This window comes from Indicator indicator (assembly GCF_027791375.1).
Source record: "Indicator indicator isolate 239-I01 chromosome Z unlocalized genomic scaffold, UM_Iind_1.1 iindZ_random_scaffold_139, whole genome shotgun sequence".
Taxonomy (NCBI): domain Eukaryota; kingdom Metazoa; phylum Chordata; class Aves; order Piciformes; family Indicatoridae; genus Indicator; species Indicator indicator.
The window spans coordinates 29,879-51,775 of record NW_026539157.1 but is presented as its reverse complement, the minus strand read 5'-3'; the positions used below and the strand labels follow the sequence as shown (position 1 = coordinate 51,775).

The 21,897-nt window shown below is 39.5% G+C and overlaps 1 protein-coding gene across 1 annotated transcript in view; it reads left to right on the top strand.

The window, feature by feature from the left end:
- Positions 1–12,658, top strand: part of LURAP1L (leucine rich adaptor protein 1 like) — a 28,104-nt gene extending 15,446 nt beyond the window's left edge. Inside the window, exon 2 of the mRNA XM_054398368.1 lies at positions 11,762–12,658. Within this exon, the coding sequence (XP_054254343.1) occupies positions 11,762–12,136 (375 nt within the window). The 3' untranslated portion in view covers positions 12,137–12,658. The remainder of the gene's footprint in view (positions 1–11,761) is intronic.
- Positions 12,659–21,897: the final 9,239 nt, after the last annotated feature.

Here is a 21,897-nt window from a genome sequence, read left to right as displayed (position 1 = left end):
AGAGTATGCATCTCTTTTGCAAAAGAAGGTGTAAATTAAGCAATCAAAACTTCTTCTGTACCCACCAAAATGTTTTCATTGTGCTGAGAAGGGTCAGTGTAACTTACTCAATGTGCAGAAATAAGCTACATCAGCAAAGTACAACTATAAACTGAGGATTAAGTAGCGTGAATTTAGCTTCGGATATACTCATTGGCTGACAATTACCACAAGCCTAAAACACAAGAGGAATGAAGTCAGAAAATGATCCATCAGTACATTATAACATAAGTCCATCCTGAAAGAAACCAGATATATATTGATCTACATATATCACTGAAATTTAATTTACCTAAATCAGTGTGAGATAAATCAGTCAGACACATACAGCATAATGATGAACACTTGGTCATCTACCTCAGCTCACTGACAGTCTCATTTCTGTCAGACTTTGTTCACCAGATCCATTGTTTATGCATAAGAAAAAGCTGAAGAAATGAGAGAGTTAGCTTGAGTTATTCACAGAATCACAGAATCAATAAGGTTGGAAAAGACCTCAAGGATCATCAAATCCAACCTGTCACCAAGACCTCATTACTACTAAACCATGTCACCAAGTGCCACGTCCAATCCCTTCTTGAACACCTCCAGGGATGGTGACTCCACCACCTCCCTGGGCAGCACATTCCAATGGCTAACAACTCTCTCCATGAAGAACTTTCTTCTCACCTCGAGCCTAAACTTCCCCTGTGCAACATGAGACTGTGTCCTCTTGTTCTGGTGCTGATTGCCTGGGAGAAGAGACCAACCCCCTCCTGGCTACAACCTCCCTTCAAGTAGTTGTAGACAGCAATGAGGTCACCCCTGAGCCTCCATTAATCTCAGTGCCTGAATTAATCCAAGATAGTTGACTTTGCAGTTTAGTGAATGTGGAGCATTCCCACAATAGATGGAAATAGATGGTTCCTTAACAGCTAAGGATAGTAAACCTGTGTTCTTACACTGTCACATAAAAAGCTCCTTGGCTTTCTGACAGGTAATGCCAAAGACTTCATTCAAAATCAGAATTCAGTCTAGGCATTTTACCTTTTCATTTTGATTCCTTTTACAGCACACAACATAAAGGTGTTGGGCAAAAAGTGAAACAAGTATCTTTTAAATAAACTTAGGGGTATCTTTTCCTCAGACCACATTTTACAGTTACCTTTAATATCCCTGCTGACTTCTTATTCTTAAAAGAAGCAGCAGCAGCACTGGGCCCCAGGAATCTCAAAGAAAGTAATCTGCAGAATTAAACTAGAATTGCAGACAGCTTTGACATATTAAAAGGATATATTGAGCACAATTTTCAGCTTTCCTGGTTTTGAGGGACAATGGGACCCACTGGTTTTGCAGGCAACTGCAACTTATGTCTACAGAATACATAGTGGGTAAACACAAGTGCATTCTGCTTGTAGTCTGAGTGCAAGTGCAACTTTGATCCAAATGCAAAGTGATCAGGCTAGGGACAGCTAATGCACTATTTTGGGTGAGTGCCAGGAAGAGGTAATTGTCTTTGTGAACAGCCCTGGTCATTAAGAGTTTAATTCTAAAACCAGTAATATAGTCAATTCCTTTAGGAAAAAAAAATAAAAGCCACACAAAACACCACAAACACTACAATACTATAAATATTTTAATATATCTGAGTACACATACATATGTACAAATATGTCCATATGTTAGTATGTATATAAAGTATCTTGAATAAATTATGACAATGTTGAACGTGTTATTAGGGAAGACCATAAACAAAGCTAGTTGTGTAAGGAAGAAATAACCTTGTTAGAATAACCAGTGTAAGAGGGAGAGAGGCACAGACAGGTGTTTAGGCCATGTTTTTTCTTCCAGACTGAAGGTCTGGTTGTGTCTAAATGTTCAGTTCACTTACACCACCAGACTGCCATACTTGAAAGATGCCATGACTTTAATTTCACTGTTTTCTCTTGCCATGACTGTTTAATGTTAAACATTTACAAGCCTTCTTGGGGTTCTACACTATTATGATTGTACAAAGTAGGCAAAAAGATGTAAAAGCTAGGCTGTAAGCAGAAGTTCTTTTTTGTTCTCTTGTCACAATCTGTTTTCTTTATATACCACAAGATTGTGCTAAGGACAAGCTTTGCTGTGGTGGTTCTGTGCTTGACTTTTAACTCAAAGAGAAGCTGTAGAAACTGTTCTGAAATATCTATATTAGCTATGATACAGTCCATTTATATTATTTCTGAAATGCTCTAAAACATAGATACTGCTGTGTTTAGTCCCTTTAGTTGAACTGTCTTGGAAATGACCTGTTTAATCCAGCAGCTACATATGTTGCAGCTACATAAGTGAGTATGAACTAATGTGATTGTGTCTGGGCTAAAGCAGATAAGAGGCAAGAAATGACATTTTTGTGTTATCAAGCAGATGATGAATTAAAACATATTTAAAAAAAATAATAATGAAACTTAGTGGACTGCTTTTTAATGTTCACTCCAGGGAAGGCAAGCTCTTGATATGGGAGACTTGGGATGACATGGTAGCTCAAAGGAGGACTCAAGTACACAAGAATGCAAAGAATTACTCCTAGTAAGGCTGTTTTGGAGAAATGCTGAAGCTGTGGGTGTATCTACAGCAAAAAAATAGTTCCCATGAACTGAATCTGAATTATATGAGATGGCTACTTTATCTAAAAAGGGCTGTTTTGTTAGAGGCATATTGGTTCTAGCTCTGTTAAGTATTTCCTTAATCCTTTTGGGAAATTTGCTATCTCCAAGCTTGCTTATATTTAGCAAATTGCTGAAGCCCGTAGTTGCTTTGAGAATTCAGGTAATTTACTGCTTGCATGATGGGCTAGTTGCTGAGCAAATTGTTTATAGTGATTTATGGGTAAGAGGAGAGGAACAAGCTTGAGCAGGAATTCTAAAAAATGATCAATCTCTTTTCAGAACCTCACATCTGAAACAATAATAGATGAATAGTATTGTTAAAACTTAATGGCAAAGCTATTTTGCTCACCAACAGGTTAGCTATGTTAAATCCTGTGATGTTGGATTGAATTGAGAAGTAGTACTGGAGATTGCAGAAGTAGTCAGTCACCATCTCCCACCAGTAGACTGGTGCCCAGCCAATCCCCAAGCAACAGCTGCATCAAAAAAGAGCAAACCCAAGGGTTTTGTTGTTGAGCACAATGTTATATGACAGGGAATATCCTTTCTGTCAGTTCTGCTTATCTGTTCCAACTCTGTCCTCTCCAAACATCTTTCCCAGTCTCAGACAACTCTGCAAGGGTGCATCATGAAAAACCGAAAAGGCCTTGGTCCTGTGCAATCACTGTTCAGCAACAGCTGAAACACTTGTATGATGTCAACAGAATAGAACACAGCACCATACTGGTGGCTGTGAAGCATCCCAGCCAGAGCCAGTACAACCTTCTGCAGTATCTAACAGAACAAAAATACATTAATTTTTGAACAACTGTACCAGTCAGTGCAATTTAGGATATTGAGAAGATGGAAAGGACCATGTCCAGGTTGTACTCTTAGCAAATCAACATATAGTCTTTGCACTTCCTAAAAGCAGTGATTCCATTCCAGTCCATTGTGGATGAACAATACAGGTGCTATATTTCTGTGTAATGATTGTGAACTTGGAGAATAGCACAAAGTGTCTATTTTCTGGCATAAGAGATCTTGCTTTTTTTTTTCCTTATATCTTAGCTGAGTGAAAATGTTCATGTTTTTTGTGTGGTGTATTGTCTGTTTTGTAGTAACCTGAAAGTTAACATGTTAGTGTTCTGTGGGAGAAAAGCAGGTAATATGTATCAGACTTTATGATACATTTTTGCAGGGAAGTTTACTCAAATTATATACAAGGAAAAATATTTTACATCTGCATGTATTACAACAATGACATACCTGCATGTAGTGTGATTGATTAGTACAGTTAAAGGATTTAAGAACATAAAAGGAAATCTGACATAAATTACATGCTAGACATGATATCCCTGTAAATTAATCTGAAGTAACTGTTGTCATTTTTCCAGTGGTTTTAAGCATGCATGTCCCATCTTGGCACTATGGCAAAAGTTCATCTAGGAAGAGGTCTTACTGTGGAAGTGATAAGATTGGAAATATGTCTGTTGACATCAGTCAAATGTTTAGTAGTGCTGATGTGCTGCTGGAAAGGGCTGCAGTATTTATTAGGTCACAAACTATCATTAACTGCCACAATATAGATGAAAGTAGCTAAGTAGCTTTTGGCCCTCCACACTTAAACATTATGGTCAAACCCAGAAGTCATGGCAGACTGCCTTTTCATTATTTTCACTTGTTTTATGTGATGAGTAGGAGGTCACACAGATATGATTTTTTTCCCCACACTTGTAATGTTTCAGATAAAAGAAGCAAAAAATAAAACATTTAGGCCTCATCTTTATGTGTCATCTCATTGCAGAAATTTGAGTAAAAGTGATAATCTGTTAAGGAAAACATGCAAATATATCTGTGAAATGTAGCACTGTAATGTTCCACTGTGATTTACCGTTGACACTTCTGTGTGTATGTGTCAGTGTGAGCTGAAATTCCCTCCCCACCAACAATAACCAGGCTAGCCCGGTCTGGAAGCAAATGAAAAGCTGTATTTACAAGCAGAGTCTAAAATCTACAATGAAATGCAATGAATATGTACAAATATACAAAATTCACAACATGCACAAATATATACAATCAACAGAAAAGCACAACCGATCTCCCTTTGCTTCCCCCCAGGGGACCCTCCCAAAGGGGCCTCTCTCTCTCCCAGGAGCTTCCCCCCAGACCCTCCTGGACAGAGAAGCAGAGTTAGTTAAGCAGAAAGTTGTTAACTTAGCTGCCAAGGTCAGTACGTGTTATCTTCAGCCAGAGGAGAAGAAGAAAACAGCAGACAGACAGCCCAGCAACTGCCCCCACTGCAGAACGCAGAATGTGCAGAGTGCCTACTTTGTTTTGGGTAATAGTTCTTAAACATTTCTATCTATCCAATGGAAGTGTTTAGAACAATCGTTATTTTGCTTTCTTACACCCAATAGTGACTTATTTACATTCTTTCACTTTCTCTGTTCTGAACTTTGCAAGGAAAAATTAAAAAGACAGTTTCAAACCATCACAGTCCACCCCTTCTAAACAATTCCATTGGCTGCTACTATCATTTATCTAATCTAAAATAATATCTACAACAATAGGTGAATAAAGACCATAGTCCATTCCGGCTATCTCAGATGTAGATGATTCAAAAGAGTCAAATCACAAGAAAAACAGCAAACAGCTTGTTTCCTCGCAGATGGAGCAAAGAAAGGAACAGGGACTCTCAGGTGACTCAGGGCTCTCAGGGTTCGTGCACCGTAGATCTCATGGACTCTCCTCTTGGGCACGATGCTGTATCTGCGCAACACTCTGAATTTAACCTCTCTCAGCCAAAGTTAGATTTCTTTGTGGAATACACTGAATTTCACCATTTTCTTGCATCACCCAATAGGTGTGACCAGGACCTTCAGCAGAAACCACCCCTCGGACAGGTTTGGCCTCTCCTGAAGGAGAAAATACCCAAACAGTTTTGCCTAACAGATTCTTTTCTCTGATAACAGGAACTCTATCACCTTCTTCCTTTCGCAACAAATCTGATTGGGCAGGTCCTGCTCGATTCACTGGACCTCTACTTTTCACCAACCAGGTTGCTTGTGCTAAATGTTTCTCCCAGTTTTTCAGGGATCCACCCCGCATGGCTTTGAGAGTGGTTTTCAGCAAACCATTGTAGAATTGGATCTTCCCTGCAGCTGGTGCATAGTAGGGAATGTGGAATATCCACTCAATGCTGTGCTCTTTGGCCCAGTACTTCAGAAGATTATTTTTAAAATGAGTTCCATTGTCTGACTCAGTCCTCTCTGGAGTTCCGTGTCTCCACAGGTCTTTCCAGACCAAGAATGGTGTTACGTGCAGTTGCATGAGGAACTGGATAAGTTTCCAGCCATCCAGTGCTTGCCTCTACCATAGTCAGCACATACTGCTTACCAGATGGAGAACGAGGTAGAGTGATGTAGTCAATCTGCCAGGCTTCACCATACTTGTACTTGGACCATCGGTCAGCATACCACAAGGGCTTGATCCGCTTTGCCTGCTTAATAGCAGCACAAATGTCACAGTCATGGATGACTTGTGTGATAGCATCCATGGAAATGTCAATGGATCTGTCACGAGCCCATCGGTAGGTTGCATCTCTGCCTTGATGTCCTGACGAGTCATGGGCCCACCAAGCTAAGAACAGCTCACCTCGGTGTTTCCAGTCAAGATCAGGATCAGGATCAGAGTTTGTGTCCACCTGGGAAACTCTTGCAGCTAGATCTGCCTGATGGTTGTGGTGTTGTTCCTCAGGAGCTTTGCTCTTAGGAATGTGAGCATCGATGTGTCTCACTTTCACTGGGATTCTCTCAATGCGAGCAGCAATGTCTTGCCACAGATCTGCAGCCCAGATAGGCTTTCCTTTCCTCTGCCAGCCATTCTTCTTCCAGTCTTTCAGCCAACCCCACAAGGCATTGGCTACCATGCATGAGTCAGTGTAGAGATAAAGCTTTGGCCATCTCTCACGTTCAGCTATGTTAAGAGCTAGCTGGACAGCTTTTACCTCTGCAAATTGACTGGATTCTCCTTCTCCATCTCTCGCTTCTGCAACTCTGCGCGTTGGACTCCACACTGCAGATTTCCATCTCCGCTTGTTCCCAACAAGACGACAGGAACCGTCTGTGAACAAAGCATATCTCTTTTCATCATCAGACAGATCACTGTAAGGAGGAGCTTCCTCAGCGTGAGTTACTCTCTCCTCTGGAGGTTTTGCACAGCTTGTGCCTTCTGGCCAGTTTGTGATCACCTCCACCAAACCAGACCTTTCGAGATTTCCCATTTGAGCTCTCTGTGTTATTAGAGCCATCCACTTAGACCAGGTAGCATCTGTTGCATGATGTGGTGAAGAACCTTTGCCTTTGAACATCCAATTCAGAACTGGCAATCTAGGAGCTAGAAGAAGTTGTGACTCAGTTCTAATCACTTCAGAAGCAGCTTTCCCTCCTTCATAAGCAGCTAAAATCTCTTTCTCTGTTGGAGTGTAGTTTGCCTCTGAGCCTCTGTAGCCACGACCCCAGAAACCAAGAGGACGTCCTCGTGTCTCCCCTGGAGCTCTTTGCCATAAGCACCAGGTTGGACCATTGTCACTCGCGGCCGTGTACAGACTGTTCTTAATGTCTGGACCAGTTCGGACAGGTCCCAGACCCATTGCTTGGACTAGCTCTCGCTTGATCTGGTCAAAGGCTGCTTGTTGCTCAGGACCCCATTGGAAACTGTTTCTCTTTCGAGTCACATCATAGAGAGGTTTCACAATCTAACTGTATCCAGGAATGTGCAGTCTCCAAAATCCCACTATGCCTAAGAAACGCAGAGTTTCTTTCTTGTTGGTGGGATTTGCCATGGTGGAGACTCTGTTTATCACATCCATTGGGATGTGACGGCGACCATCTTGCCACCGCACTCCCAGAAACTGGATTTCTCTGGCAGGTCCTTTCACCTTGTCTCGCTTGATAGCGAAACCAGCTTGCAAGAGAATGTCAATGATTTTGTTACCTTTCTCGAAGACTTCTTCAGCAGTCTCTCCCCAGACGATGATGTCATCGATGAACTGAATGTGTTCTGGAGCTCCACCTTTCTCCAAAGCATCATGGATCACTGCATGGCAGATGGTTGAACTGTGAATCCACCCCTGGGGCAAACGATTGAATGTGTACTGAATGCCTCTCCAGGTGAAAGCAAACTGAGGCCTGCATTCCTCTGCTATGGGAATAGAGAAGAAAGCATTAGCAATGTCTATGGTAGCATACCATTTGGCCTGCTTGGATTCCAGCTCATATTGGAGTTCCATCATGTCTGGTACAGCTGCACTCATGGGTGGAGTTACTTCATTCAAGGCACGGAAATCAACTGTCAGACACCACTCTCCATTCTGCTTTCTCACAGGCCAGATTGGACTGTTGAAAGGTGAATGAGTTTTGCTGATGACCTTCTGACTCTCCAACTGACGAATCGAGTTTTGAATGGGCACCAAAGAGTCACGGTTGGTTCTGTATTGTCTGTGATGTACAGTTTGAGAAGCAACCGGCAGCTTTACATCCTCTATCTCATGTTGTCCCACAACTGCAGATTCATCTGAAAGCTCAGGTCTAATGGACAACTTCAATTTTCCTCCATCAATTTCTACAGTTGCTATTCCAAAAGCCCATTTGTAACCCTTAGGGTCTTTAAAACGCCCTTCTCTCAGAAAATCAATTCCCAAAATACAAGGTGCATTAGATCCTGTTACAATAGTATGTTTCTTCCACTGCTTCCCAGTTAAGCTTATATCAACCTCTTTCTTAAACAACTCTTGAGATCCACCAGTGACTCCCTGAATAGTTATAGATTCTCCCCCTTGATAATTTGATGGTATTATGGTGCACTGAGCTCCTGTGTCAACCAAAGCCCTGTACTTCTGAAATTTTGAAGTGCCAGGCCACTGGATGTACACATCCCAATAGATTCTGTTATCTCCATTGTCCCTTACCTCCCCCTGGCAGAAGGCAGGGCACCCCTAATGGTGGGGATTACCTCCACATGTACAGCCGGCACAATGTCCAGCACCAGAATTAGGATCACTGTTGGAGCTATCAGAGTTTTTCTGGGAAACTGAGGAAGCGACAGCTACCCTCCTGGTATTGCTACCTCGGGATCTGCCCCTCTGCAGCTCCCGTAACCTCTTGAAAAGATCAGAAGTTGGTTGACCATCCCATCTGTTCATGTTCTCACCAAACTGATCACGTAGAGTTATCCAGATACTGCCACGTGATTGCTTCTGCTGTCTGTTTTGGTTTGACCTATTCTGGAATGGCCTTCTTGGAGCACGTCTGTTCCTAACAGCTGAAACTTGTATCCATCTGGAGGAAGAGGAGTCAGAATCATCCCCCTTCATCAAGTTGGATATGGAGGTTTTAAATTCCTCTTTCAGCTCTTTCATGCAATTCTCAATCTTTCCAGACAAAGTTTCAATGGCTGAAACCAAAGAAGTACGTGCAAGACTATCCTCCAATTGCCTCATTTGGTCAGTGAAATGGCCAACAGTGGGAAGCACTCCACCATAATTTCTTGCCACAATCCTGCTTGCCAGAATAGTAGCATAATTAGGAGGAGCAAGCTTAATGAGCTTTTTGGCAAGGCCTGTTCCAACAGGAATTTCATCAGGATTCAGAGTCTTGTGATCTCCATACATTATTTCTCTCACAGCAAATTCTCTCAGACGCTGATTCCCTCATCTATTGTGGTCCAAGGCTTAGGGTTCCATGGTAAATCATCTCTGCTGGGGTACCTCAGCGAGACTGCCAGTAGGAGGCGTGCCCACAGAGAAACTTTACCAATGCACTTGCCTAGGTGCCTGTCTATGCCAGTATCCTTTGAGAGCATCCCCAACTGAGAGGCCGACTTGTCGCCTACCACCAATGCTGGGGCTCCCATATCAAAACACCTGGCTAGCCAAGACAGGATGGGCTCATTATCTCCTCTGATGTAATCTTTCCTCACATGTCTAATTTCCTGTCTGAGTGCATTAGCTGACTGTATGTCATCCTCATCATCATCATCATCATCCTGAGGTCGCTGTCCCCATAATCCTATTTTAATCCTCCGTTGAATTTCCTTGAGTTCAGAGGCACTGCCAGCAGTTGCTAATTCAGCAGGGTCTACATCTCCATCATCCATGTGGGGTCTCAAAAGGTCTGCCAGAGTTTTAAGGCTAACCTTCTCTTCCTCACCAGAAGGATCTTTCTTAACAGAGGGACCCTGAGTAGAAGGACCCTCATCTCCATCTGCACCATCTCCTGCAGCATCTGCATCTCCTTTACGCTTTCTGGTTACAGTGGCCACCAAATTTACTGGCTTGGTTTTCACATTCACAGCAGAGTTGGAAGAGCAAGTAGCCTTATGTCTTTCTTGACACAGTGCTATCAGTAGCCATATGATTATTCCAAGAAGCAACAAAATTAAGGCAAGCACAAGATATCTAGGGTACCACTGGTTCCAAAGACCCTCAGTAGTTGTAAGAGGAGTAACAAACTCATATGTGTCTGCTAGCACATCCATAGTTGAGTTACCATAGCTTCTTAGCCCAATAAGACCACAACAGAATTCACCAACATTCAGTAACTTGTTCTTAACCCAAAGAAATGACTTATATGCCACATATCTCACAATCTTGTCTATCAGGCAGGTAACAGCCCATCTGTAGACAATTGCACCGATAATAGATGAAATAAAATTACTCAAAATCCAAAACAGCTTCATTTTGCTTCCTAATCTGAGCAGAAATAAATCACAAGCAATCGAGCCCCGAGTTGGAGTGCCAAAAATATAAAGTGTGTCAGTGTGAGCTGAAATTCCCTCCCCCCCAACAATAACCAGGCTAGCCCAGTCTGGAAGCAAATGAAAAGCTGTATTTACAAGCAGAGTCTAAAATCTACAATGAAATGCAATGAATATGTACAAATATACAAAATTCACAACATGCACAAATATATACAATCAACAGAAAAGCACAACCGATCTCCCTTTGCTTCCCCCCAGGGGACCCTCCCAAAGGGGCCTCTCTCTCTCCCAGGAGCTCCCCCCCAGACCCTCCTGGACAGAGAAGCAGAGTTAGTTAAGCAGAAAGTTGTTAACTTAGCTGCCAAGGTCAGTACGTGTTATCTTCAGCCAGAGGAGAAGAAGAAAACAGCAGACAGACAGCCCAGCAACTGCCCCCACTGCCGAACGCAGAATGTGCAGAATGCCTACTTTGTTTTGGGTAATAGTTCTTAAACATTTCTATCTATCCAATGGAAGTGTTTAGAACAATCGTTATTTTGCTTTCTTACACCCAATAGTGACTTATTCACATTCTTTCACTTTCTCTGTTCTGAACTTTGCAAGGAAAAATTAAAAAGACAGTTTCAAACCATCACAGTGTATCCATCGACCACAATAGTTGGAAAGCAGAACTTGCTGGTTAATGTGTGTTTATTATTTAGTTATTTTTTGCAAAGTGTTGCTCCTTTTGTTAATCTGTCATGAGTGGTTGACTGTGAACTCATCACCTTCATCTCATTTAAATGACATTTACAGTTTCAATAAGTTCAGTGTTTCAAGTCTCAAACTTTTATATAGCAGATTGTCATGTAAACTCAGATGTAGTATGAAAAGAAGTTAAAACTTCACAAGCCTTCTTTCAAATTTGAAAATTTGAGGTTATCCAGGGAGCCAGAACAAGGATAATTTGGAGTGAATGCTTAGCTGCCTGAATCTGCTAAGCACCTTACAGCAATTGTAGCTGGAAAGGAGCTTGTGTCTTGATTCTTGAATAATAGAAGCTGTCTCCCAAGAGCTGTCATAGCAGCTGTGTTTCTCATCTAAATATCATTGTAGTAGTACACTTTCAAGTGCTCTCATGGACTGCATATGTAGCCTGATCAAGGCTCCCACTTGAACTTTGTTCAAAGTATTGGTGTAGCACTTCTTGTACATTTTTTTTAAATGTTTATTTAAATATATTTGTCCTGGATGTAGAAGGTGCACTTCTTGTGTGTTGGGAGGGCTAAACCATTCATTGCCTTCACCTTGCTATTTAGAGTTTGCTTTTGAAGAAAATGAGTAATATATTTCTAATTAATTTTGCCTTGTAGGTTAATCTCCGAGCCACTGATGTGAAGCTTATGCGCCAGCTACTTGTCATCAATGAAAGTATTGAATCAATCAAGTGGATGATAGAAGAGAAAGCCATTGCCAGCAGAGGCAGCAGTTTGAGTGGCAGCCTGTGCAGCTTGCTGGAAAGTCAGGAGACTTCCCTCCATGGCAGCTGTAACAGTTTACAAGACTGTAGTGATGGACTAGATGGAATTTCAGTAGGAAGTTATTTGGACACCTTAGTGGATGATGTCCCGGGTCACCTAACCCCTTCAGATATGGACCAGTTCAGTGATTCTTCTATTATGGAGGACTCACAACCTCTGCACAGGCATCCCAAAATTGATTCTGATGAGTACTACTGTTTTGGTTAACAAAAAAATTTCCAGTAGGACACAAATGCACTCGTGCTTACCCTTTTTCTTTTGCTGCTATTTTGTTTCCTGTGCAAAACCTCCAACCTTCTCTTGGAAGGCAAATATGATACTTTGGTTCCACTTGATAATTTTTCAGTTACTGCTAATACATTTTCCCCTTTTGGGGTGGGCTTTCCTTCTTTTCACTTTTTCTTAATTTATTGTTGCTTTTTAAATTTGTTTGGTTTTGTTTTGACTTTTTAAAACATTGTATTTACAGGTCTCTAAAAGTGGTGAAGGAAAAGCTTTATCTTTAAAATGAGACTTCAGGGGATGAGACTAACAATTTTGTAATTGTTGGTAATAAAATGTCTTCTAATAAATATATACTGTGGTAAATTTTCTTGACTACCAGCTTTGGCCTTTCCAAAGACACTGGTCTTATTGAGCCTTAAATCTGAATCTTGCAAATACCTCTATAAGATAATTTTCCTTTTGTAAGTGATGATATTTGATTCTGTTAAGCTGTCTTCACTTGGAATATAAAGTATCCTAAACTTTTCCTGTGTGGGGTTTCTTTCTTCTTGAATGTTCTCATTCTTCTTATCCAATTGTGATTTTAAATTTTGGACTTTATTTTTGCCTTTTAGTGATACGTTCCAGTGCTGGATGCTCTGCATAAGAATTAATTTCATTTTTGTGCTTCATATCTTTCATTTTCATTGAACCTGCTATTTTATAGGCACAGTCTCTATCTGTAAAAGTGAAAGAGGCATCCCATTTAAAAGAATCCAAATCTAATACTTTGGATACTAAGCCAAAATTTCTTGGCAGTTATTTTTAAAATGTAATTTAAAGCTTGACATTTGGAGGAATTTAGAGGGCACCGGTGAAGCATTTTGTAGGAGGCAACATGCTAGAAGACATGTCCTGTTTTGTATGCACACTGTCATCATTAACAGGTTTACTTTTTTTTTTACAAAATACTGTTACTAGGAGGTAGTGTTTGTTTGCTTTAACCTTTTTGTTCCTGTTGGAATTATTGAGACCTATGGCTAGTCATCCATACTGCCAGCACCTGAGAAGAAAAAAAGAACAAACTGCTGTACTCTCCCACTTTGAGACTCCTCTGCCTCATGGTTTTGTACAGAAGATTAGCAGGCAGATTTTTATTTTAATTGCTTTAGAGTTGTAAAGAAACAAAATATTATCTTTCTTTGTTAAAGAAAACAGGCATAAAAGAATTTAAGTGAACTCTTTAATGGGTAAATGAATGTGTATTTATAGCTCACAGATAGTGATAAGAGGTGCTATACTTACATATCATTTAAAAATGTCCTGTCTTGCCATGCCTGTAGCATGAAATTCACCCCCCAAAAATGTAACAATTGTTGAATATAAAGCAGGGTTCCTGTTTAAGATGTATTTTACATATTCTAAAGGAATAAAGCTACTATATGCAGCAGTTGACTTATATTACTTTGGGTGATTTTGAGATAAAGTAATAGTTCAGTAAGGTTCTGCTTTTCCAAGAATGTTTTCATGCATCTGTCTTGTAGAGCCTTGATCAACATCAAATATGGAGAAAAGGTGTAAAAACACAAAAAACCAAAGTGGCAATGTATACTTTGTGATGAAATCCATTACTTATCAATACAGTAGATATCAGTCAAAATTAAAAAAACCAAAACAAAACAAAAAAAAAACACTATTTATTTTTTGCTTCAGACATCATGATTTATTAAAATAGAATGAGAGCAAAGAAAGGTGTGTTAGCAAGAATGAGGCTTCTCAGTGCGACATCTGGGACCAACCAAAGCATTGCAGATAGCTTGAGAGAAAACAGAAGCAAACCCTCAACTGACAATGCTGTGCAAACTTAACATTTTTAGTTTCTTTCAATTCCTTCCCCAGTTTATGACTGCTGGACATACTGTTTTGTCATTCGAATTCTTTCTCTACTTCCAGTCAAAAGACATACAGGAATAAAAGCTTTTAATCACAGACAGTGTTTGTCTCACCACTTCTAGTAGTAGGCTTTTTTTCCTGCCATATTTGATTCCCATTTAAATAAACTTTTAAACCATAATATAATAAATCTATCACTGATGTAATTACTTTTTATGAAGCACTACAGCTGCAGGTGGGTGGGTGACAGCCAGAACCTGTATTTTCCTCCAAGCAATTTCAGCCTAACTCTAGGGGATATTTGAGAAGCTATGTAAAGAGTATTTTTAAAATTCCTTCAGAGTAGAAAAATTTTATGTGCACCTTGGCCAAATGCCCAAAATCTCAGTTGGAGAAGAAAAGGCTGTATATACTTCCCATTGAGTATGTTCAGAGGGAGTATATATTCTGAATGTTTAATTTCCATACCAAGCAATAACTGTAGAAAAACTTTGAAGGAATTCACAGTTTTCTATAACGGAGTTCTGTTCCTAGAATAAAATAATTTAAAGCAAAAAAAAACCCCTATTTTGATAGTTGATGTTCTATTTGATAGTACACTAAAAGTTTTTTTTCAGGATCTTTTTCTTCAGCTTCCCTGTTCCAAAAGAAAGATGTGTGGAAAGACATGTCTTTTAGATACTGTTAGGAATTGCAGGATACAAATGTCAATAACACAACTCCTTTTTTTTTTCGCTTTCCCGAAAATTGACTGAACAATTTAATTTTTTTTTTTTTACCCCAATTTTGTCTGACAGTTGTATGGAGAGAAAACAGGAGATTGAGCCCAATGGCCTGAAATTATGCTTTTACCTGTGAACTGTAGAGCATGTTTGTCCTCAGTGCAAGTTTGTCTGCATTGCTGAGTCTAATATTTTATTTCTAATTGCTACATTAGAACTCTGTCATATGATCACTGCTTTGATCATCTTCTATAAACCACAGAAACTTTTTTTAATTTATAAAGGATACTGCTTAAATATAATGAAGGAAATTGTGACTATGGGAACAGTTTAAATTTTTGCCTATGAATTATGAACATGGATGACAAAGTATACAATAAAACTGAAAAATCTTTTGTGTTAGGTCTGTCTTCTAGAAGACTGTATTTCTTTTCAGTGTTATTGGAGACAGTGTTTCTCTTCTGTGAAAGATGACATTATTGTGAGAGTTTGTCACTGCTGTTCAAAGTTGTTATTTAAAAGAATGTACTAAAATGTTCAGTTTAAAAGTAAATGTTAAGTTTTAGAAATTTCAATTTTAAACTGTTTATTGTGTGGCAATATGGATATCACCACTAATTTTATTTTAAAGAAAAATAATCTCATTTTTGACTCTCAAGTTCTTTTTAATTTGCATTCCAAGTCAAGTTCCAGGAACCATCAATGTTCTCTCCAGAAAATAGAACAGCAAACGAGTATTTGTAGAAAATGACTTGATTAATTCGTTGTTCAAGTTTTGTTCTCAGAAATGTTCCCATTATCTTACTGGATGACTCTATGAATTATCAAGCAAATCAGAATTAAGCAATATGGCATAAAGCAGTACGTGTAATAAAGTGACTGTGCTTACTTTTTAAGGGAAAACCAACCAAACAAAACCCCCAAAAAACAAAACCTGAAGAAAACAAACAAGCAAAAAAAAAAAAAAAAGTAAGACAGATAATAATTTATCAGTGCACCTAGCTCTGGTTCCACATTGAAATGATAGTGGATCTCAAAGTATCAAGGACAGATCTGATCCTGCGACCAAGTTTGCAAGAGTCACCTAAAATATTTTATACAGAGAAAACAAACGTGAATGCTTCCTCCACATTTTCTGTTGCAAACCTTTTTCTGAACACTCTTTAAAGTTTGTTACACAAAGGGATACAAACAGAAAAAAATAGGAATTATTAGCCAAGCATTTGGTAATCTGGCTTCCTAGATTGCTTGTTCTAAGACATAGTGATTACCAGATGACTGCTCAAATCTTTGAAAATAAAGTACTACATAAATATGATAAACTAAGGGGAGTATTTCACAGAAACACAGAATGTTAGGGGCTGGAAGGGACCTCGAGAGATCATCTAGTCCAACCCCCCTGCCAAAGCAGGATCACCTATACCAGGTCACACAGGAACTCGTCCAGGCGGGTCTTGAATATCTCCAGAGAGGGAAACTCCACAACCCCCCTGGGCAGCCTGTTCCAGCGTTCTGTCACCCTCACAGTGAAATAATTCTTCCTCCTGTTTACATTGAACTTCCTATGCTTCAACTTCCACCCATTGCCCCTTGTCCTGTCATTGGGCATCGCCGAGAAGAGCCTGGCTCCATCCTCTTGGCACTCACCCTTTATGTATTTATTAATGAGGTCATCCCTTAGTCTCCCCCAGCTCCCTGTCTGTCCTCGTAAGGAAGATGTTCCACTCCCTTAATCATTTTTGTGACTCTGCACTGGACTCTCTCAAGCAGTTCCCTGTCCTTCTTGAACTGAGGGGCCCAGAACTGGACACAATATTCCAGATATGGCCTCACAAGGGCAGAGTAGAGACGGGGAGGACAACCTCTCTGGACCTACTGACCACACCGCTTCTAATATAACCCAGGATACCACTGGCCTTCTTGGCCACAAGAGCACGTTTCTGGCTCATGGTCAACCTTCCATCCACTAGGACCCCCCAGGTCCTTTTCCACTTCACTGCTCTCCAGCAGCTCAGTCCCCAACCTATACTGGTACATGAGGTTGTTCTTTCCTAGGTGCAAAACTCTATACTTGCCCTTGTTGAATTTCATTAAATCTCTCCCTGCCCAGCTCTCCAGCCTGTCCAAGTCCTGCTGAATGGCAGCACAACCCTCTGGTGTGTCAGCCACTCCACCCAGTTTGGTGTCATCAGCAAACTTGCTGACAGTGTTCCCTCTTCCAGGTTGTTGATGAATATATTGAACAGTACTGCTCCCAGAACTGGCCCCTGAGGGACTCCACTAGTTACAGGCCTCCAACTAGACTCCATCCCATTGACCACAACTCTCTGACTTCTTTCCTTCAACCAGTTCTCAATCCACTGCACTATTTGATACTTATTTTTCCCTTATCCATCTTTTGAGAGCTATATCTTACCTGAACTTGGTAAGTTTTTTTTGCCGAAAGGCAGATTTTTTCCTGTGAACATGAGAAGACTCTCCAAATATCAATCAACCTTTTAAAGCAAAGTTACTGACTGCCCAGTTGATATAAAATATTGCCAAATTTGGGAGAACCTATTCAGCTTTTGTGCATTTCTGAGAATTTTGATTGCTCAGAAAACCATCTCTTTTCCTTCAGGAATACAGCACCTTTTGTTTTCTGTCAGCTGGCACTCACGCAGTTTGCACAGCCAAGTAATCCTAAAAATATTTTGATCATGGGGGAGGAAAAGAATAATTAAAATGCCCCTGAATTTTTGCACGGAGAGTTAATGTTTGGAACAATGACAAATACGGCTTTCATTGTGCCACCCCACCTGCTTTTTGCCTGAAGTAATATAAATATTTGCCTCAGTCCATGAAGCTACCCAAAGTCATTACTGGGTCATTTTCTGGTATTCAACATGCTCTATCAGCACAGAGATTTCCAAAATTGGTCACAGTGCTGTGTAGGAAGCTACCAACTTGTTTTAAAGTCCACGAAACAGTTCACTGCATCAGATCACTACGTTCAGGAAGGGTAGAATTGAGAAAGACTTTTAGATAATAATAATAACAATGTATTTTTTAAAAAATTAATGTAAACAGAGGGACTTCATTCATATCACTCCAAGTATCTCAACCTACCTTGGCAACTGAAGAAAACTGAAAGGTGTTTCAAGTTGTAACAGGAAAACCGTGCTTTGTTGATGACCCTTTAATTGGAAGCATAACTAAAAGAGAAAGATACCATGAAAAATGATACCATAATACATTTCCCTCTGAAGTTAATTCAAATTCAGAATTTGCACTTGGATTTGCAATGTATTTTCTTTTTGTTTTAGAGAGAGAACATAAGCTTTTCAGGGAGTGTACTTTTTTGGTGAGCTGAGATGCACAGATGAAGGAGTGGGTGAATATAGACAGCAGAATTTGAATAAACAGAGTAGGCCACTGATCCTAGTGAGATTTGCACTAACAATGGTCCTGGGAGCCAATTAAAAAGTGAATGGATTTCCAGGAGTGAACCTTACAAAGGGAAATTGATACAGTGTTTGTGAAGACTTCCTTCTTGATTTCCTTCTGGATAGAGGTTTAGCAGCTGTGAGTTTAGGGGTTCGAGTTTGGAGTTTTTTCTTCCTTTGTTGTTTTTTTGGTTGCATTTGGTGTTTTTTTCCTCACTGAATGGTATGGTAGTAACCTTTCATTCCTACTAATCTGTGGTTTCAGAAATCAAATACCTTCTGGTTTTCTATCTGTATGTTCAAGTGCTTAGTTATCAGAGCCAATACAGCATTCACTGAGTAATGCTATCTGTACTACCATGACTAGAGTTGAACTTTGTTAGAATGCTGATATTTCTGTACCTTTAAACAAGCATATATTAAATAATTTAGTATATATTTGAATTTCCTCAGTAGAAAATCAAGTTGAAGCAGATTTAATGAGTGTCAACATTTCCTCACATTCCTTACATCATTATTGCACAAGGTAAAATCTTTGATTTTTGTAGCTGTCTTTTTCATAGTTAAATAATAATACAATAAATAAAAGCTATTTCCCCTTTGCCATTTGGGACAACAAAATTCTATCAAGACTGTTAAGCTCTTGTTATTTTGTGAAGATATAAGTATTAGTTAGAAAGACAGAAATATATTGTGGGTTTTGTCAAGGAGTTAAAAAATTGTATAGCGCTTACAGGTCAATGTCCATGTCCTCAGATCCTTTACCACAAAAACTGGGAAAATAAAAAATACAAGTTTTAATTTACTCCACATTTCTAAGTGGATATTAATATTTATTTCATGATAGGACTATTTAAAACATGAATTGCCAGTTTTGCCAAGTTATCAGGCTTGTGAGTCACTGACATTGTAAACATGATATATTGTCATTGTTTAAAAATAAGTGCCATATGAACTAGCCTAAGAAACTCTTTCAGTGAAGTATCCCAGGAATGGCTGATTTGTGCTACAATCTCAAATTCATTCCTATGGCTCAACAAGGCTCTGAGCAACTTCGTCTAGTGGAAGATGTCCTTGTTCACAGCAGGGGGGGTTGGACTAGATGAACTTTGAAGGTCCCTTCCAACCCAAACCATTCTGTGATTCTATAATTCTGTTATAGAGACGAATATTAATGGGATAGGACCCAGGTTGGTATCTGGAATGTACAGTACACAGAAGACTGTACCGTTACACTCTATCACAAACAATATGCAATTCATTCAATTTATTAATGGTATGCTTCCCCTTCAGGCGAGTCATATTTCAGCAGTGTGTGATAATAAAGACCTTCAGTCAGTTACTTTTGACAAACTTGACAAGTTATTGGAGAGAAGCCATGTTCTTCAATACAAGCTCATGGCTTCCTTTACTAGATTTCCTCAAAACTAGGCCTGGAGAGGAACACACATATTCATCAGTGCCATACTATTTGATGCAAACTTCAGAGGATGTTGGCATGTGGATGATATTGAAGAGAACTTTTAATGAGAAAAATTAGGAGCTGGAGAGAAAGTGAGGAAAGAATTGTAACACAGCCAGTGACAAAAGATGCTAGTGTTGTACAAGTTCTACAAGTGATTGAGAGTTAAGAGCAAAAAGCTGGATCAGTCATGAAAGACAGGAACCAACAAAAGAGTTCCATCTCATTTGTCCAGTATCCTTTCCACTACCTGAGGCTGCAGATCTCATGGCTATGTTCAGTAACAGGGCAATCGCAAGCCATCATTCCTTTTTGCTGACTATTTCTACAGATAAAGGGTATAATTTCACAGAATTGTTAGGGTTGGAAGGGACCTCAAGGTTCATCTAGTTCCAACCCCACTGCTATGGGCAGGGACACCTCACATTAGATCAGGTTGCCCAGAGCCACATCCAGGGATGGGGCTTCCACCACCTCCCTGGGCAACCTGTTCCAGTGTCTCACCACCCTTATGGTAAAGAACTTCTTTCTAATGTCTAATCTAAATTTAGCTTGGATCCATTTCTCCTAGTCCTATTACTACCTGACACCCTAAATAGTTCCTCACCAACTTTCTTGTAGGTCCCCTTCAGATATTGGAAGGCCACATTAAGGTCTTCTCAGAGGCTTCTCTTCTCCAAACTGAACAATCCCAACTGTCTCAGCTTGTCTTCATAGAAGAGGTGCTCCAGCTTTCTGATCATCCTTATGGCCCTTCTCTGGACATATTCCAGCATGTAATAGGGGTTCCAGAACTGGACACAATACTCATGGAACCCTTAAAATGCTACACCTTGCTTGCCTTTTCTTGCCTCTTGTGCCTAACTGCTTTCCGTTTTCTCCTTGTGAAGAGCCTGGAAGAAACATCAACTTGTACCTTTTAACATTCAGGGGAGCAATCCTGGCAGAGAGAGGACTGCCCACTATTTAGTTCTCAGAATTGCATTGCAGGCTTTAACAGCTGCTGATTTGTGTTAACCAGTACAGTAAATCGAGCTTTATTAGCCAAAAAGTAATAGTGAGAGTATAAAGTTGGTATGTTTAGTAATGCCTTAATTCAGCAACAGTCTATGTTCTGTTTATGTTTCATTACCTCTGTCCAAAATACAGCTTTATTGTATAAAAACATCACAATAGCAAGTTAGAAAAACTAGGCTTTGTTGGGGTTTGGTTTTGTTTTTTTGGGTTTTTTTGTTTGGTTTTGTTTGTTTGTTTGTTTGTTTTTTTGTCTTTTTGTGGGGTTGGTTGGTTTGTTCTTGTTTTTGTTTTTATATGTTCGTTGGTTGGTGGTTTTTTGAGAATTGCCTGGTTTTGGTATGGAACAATAAGATACAAAGATTTGTTACTTTTCCCTGATAATGCCAGTTCAAAGTACAGTTTGGAATAAAGCCCAGAGTACCTGAAGTTACATAGTTTTATCAAGGACTACCTTTTCCTACTGAAAAGTACTGTTCTCTGCTGTAGATATCTCATGTTCATCCACTAAAAAAAAAAAAAATGAAACATACTGTATAAATCTTTAGGGTTTTAAGTATTTTATTCTTCATTTTTAGAATGTATTTTCCTTTTCTTTTTCAGATCAAACAAATCATAGTAATTTCTTAGACATCGTTATTTAGGCAGGTTTTTTTCTGTGCATAGATTCGTTATCCTTTTTGACATTCAAAAAATATTCTAAAGTAATATATTTTACAATTTTTTTTTTTTTTAGCATCATGTTTTCATAAAGCTAAAGCATGGACATTGGTTTCTCTTTGGTTGCTGTAACTGAAGTTTAATAAGAAAAAGAGTACCACTTTGAGTCGAGAATGCTGATATTGACAGTGATAGGGGACTTCCTTAAACATTTCTAGAATAATGCTATTGGGATATTTTGGCCTTTTTGAAACAAACAAACAAACAAAACCCACAAATAAAATCCCTGCATTAATAACATTGTGCAAATCTTTCAACATTTGCTTGCTCTCTTGACACAAAAGGCAAAATGGAAAGAGGTTACTTTATGCCCCAACATAATCTTCTTAAGGAACAAGTAAAGGACTGTTTCATCTGTTTTACCAAATTGCTTGTAGCTTTCTGGGAGTTCCATAGGTTGGAGTGACACCTCTGATAGACTTTATGAAAAAACATTACATAGCCAATCTCTGGCAAGTCAGTTTCCTACTACAATTCTGCAAGTGGACGCATCCATTTCAGAAAGACGCTTAAGTATGTGGTTAACTT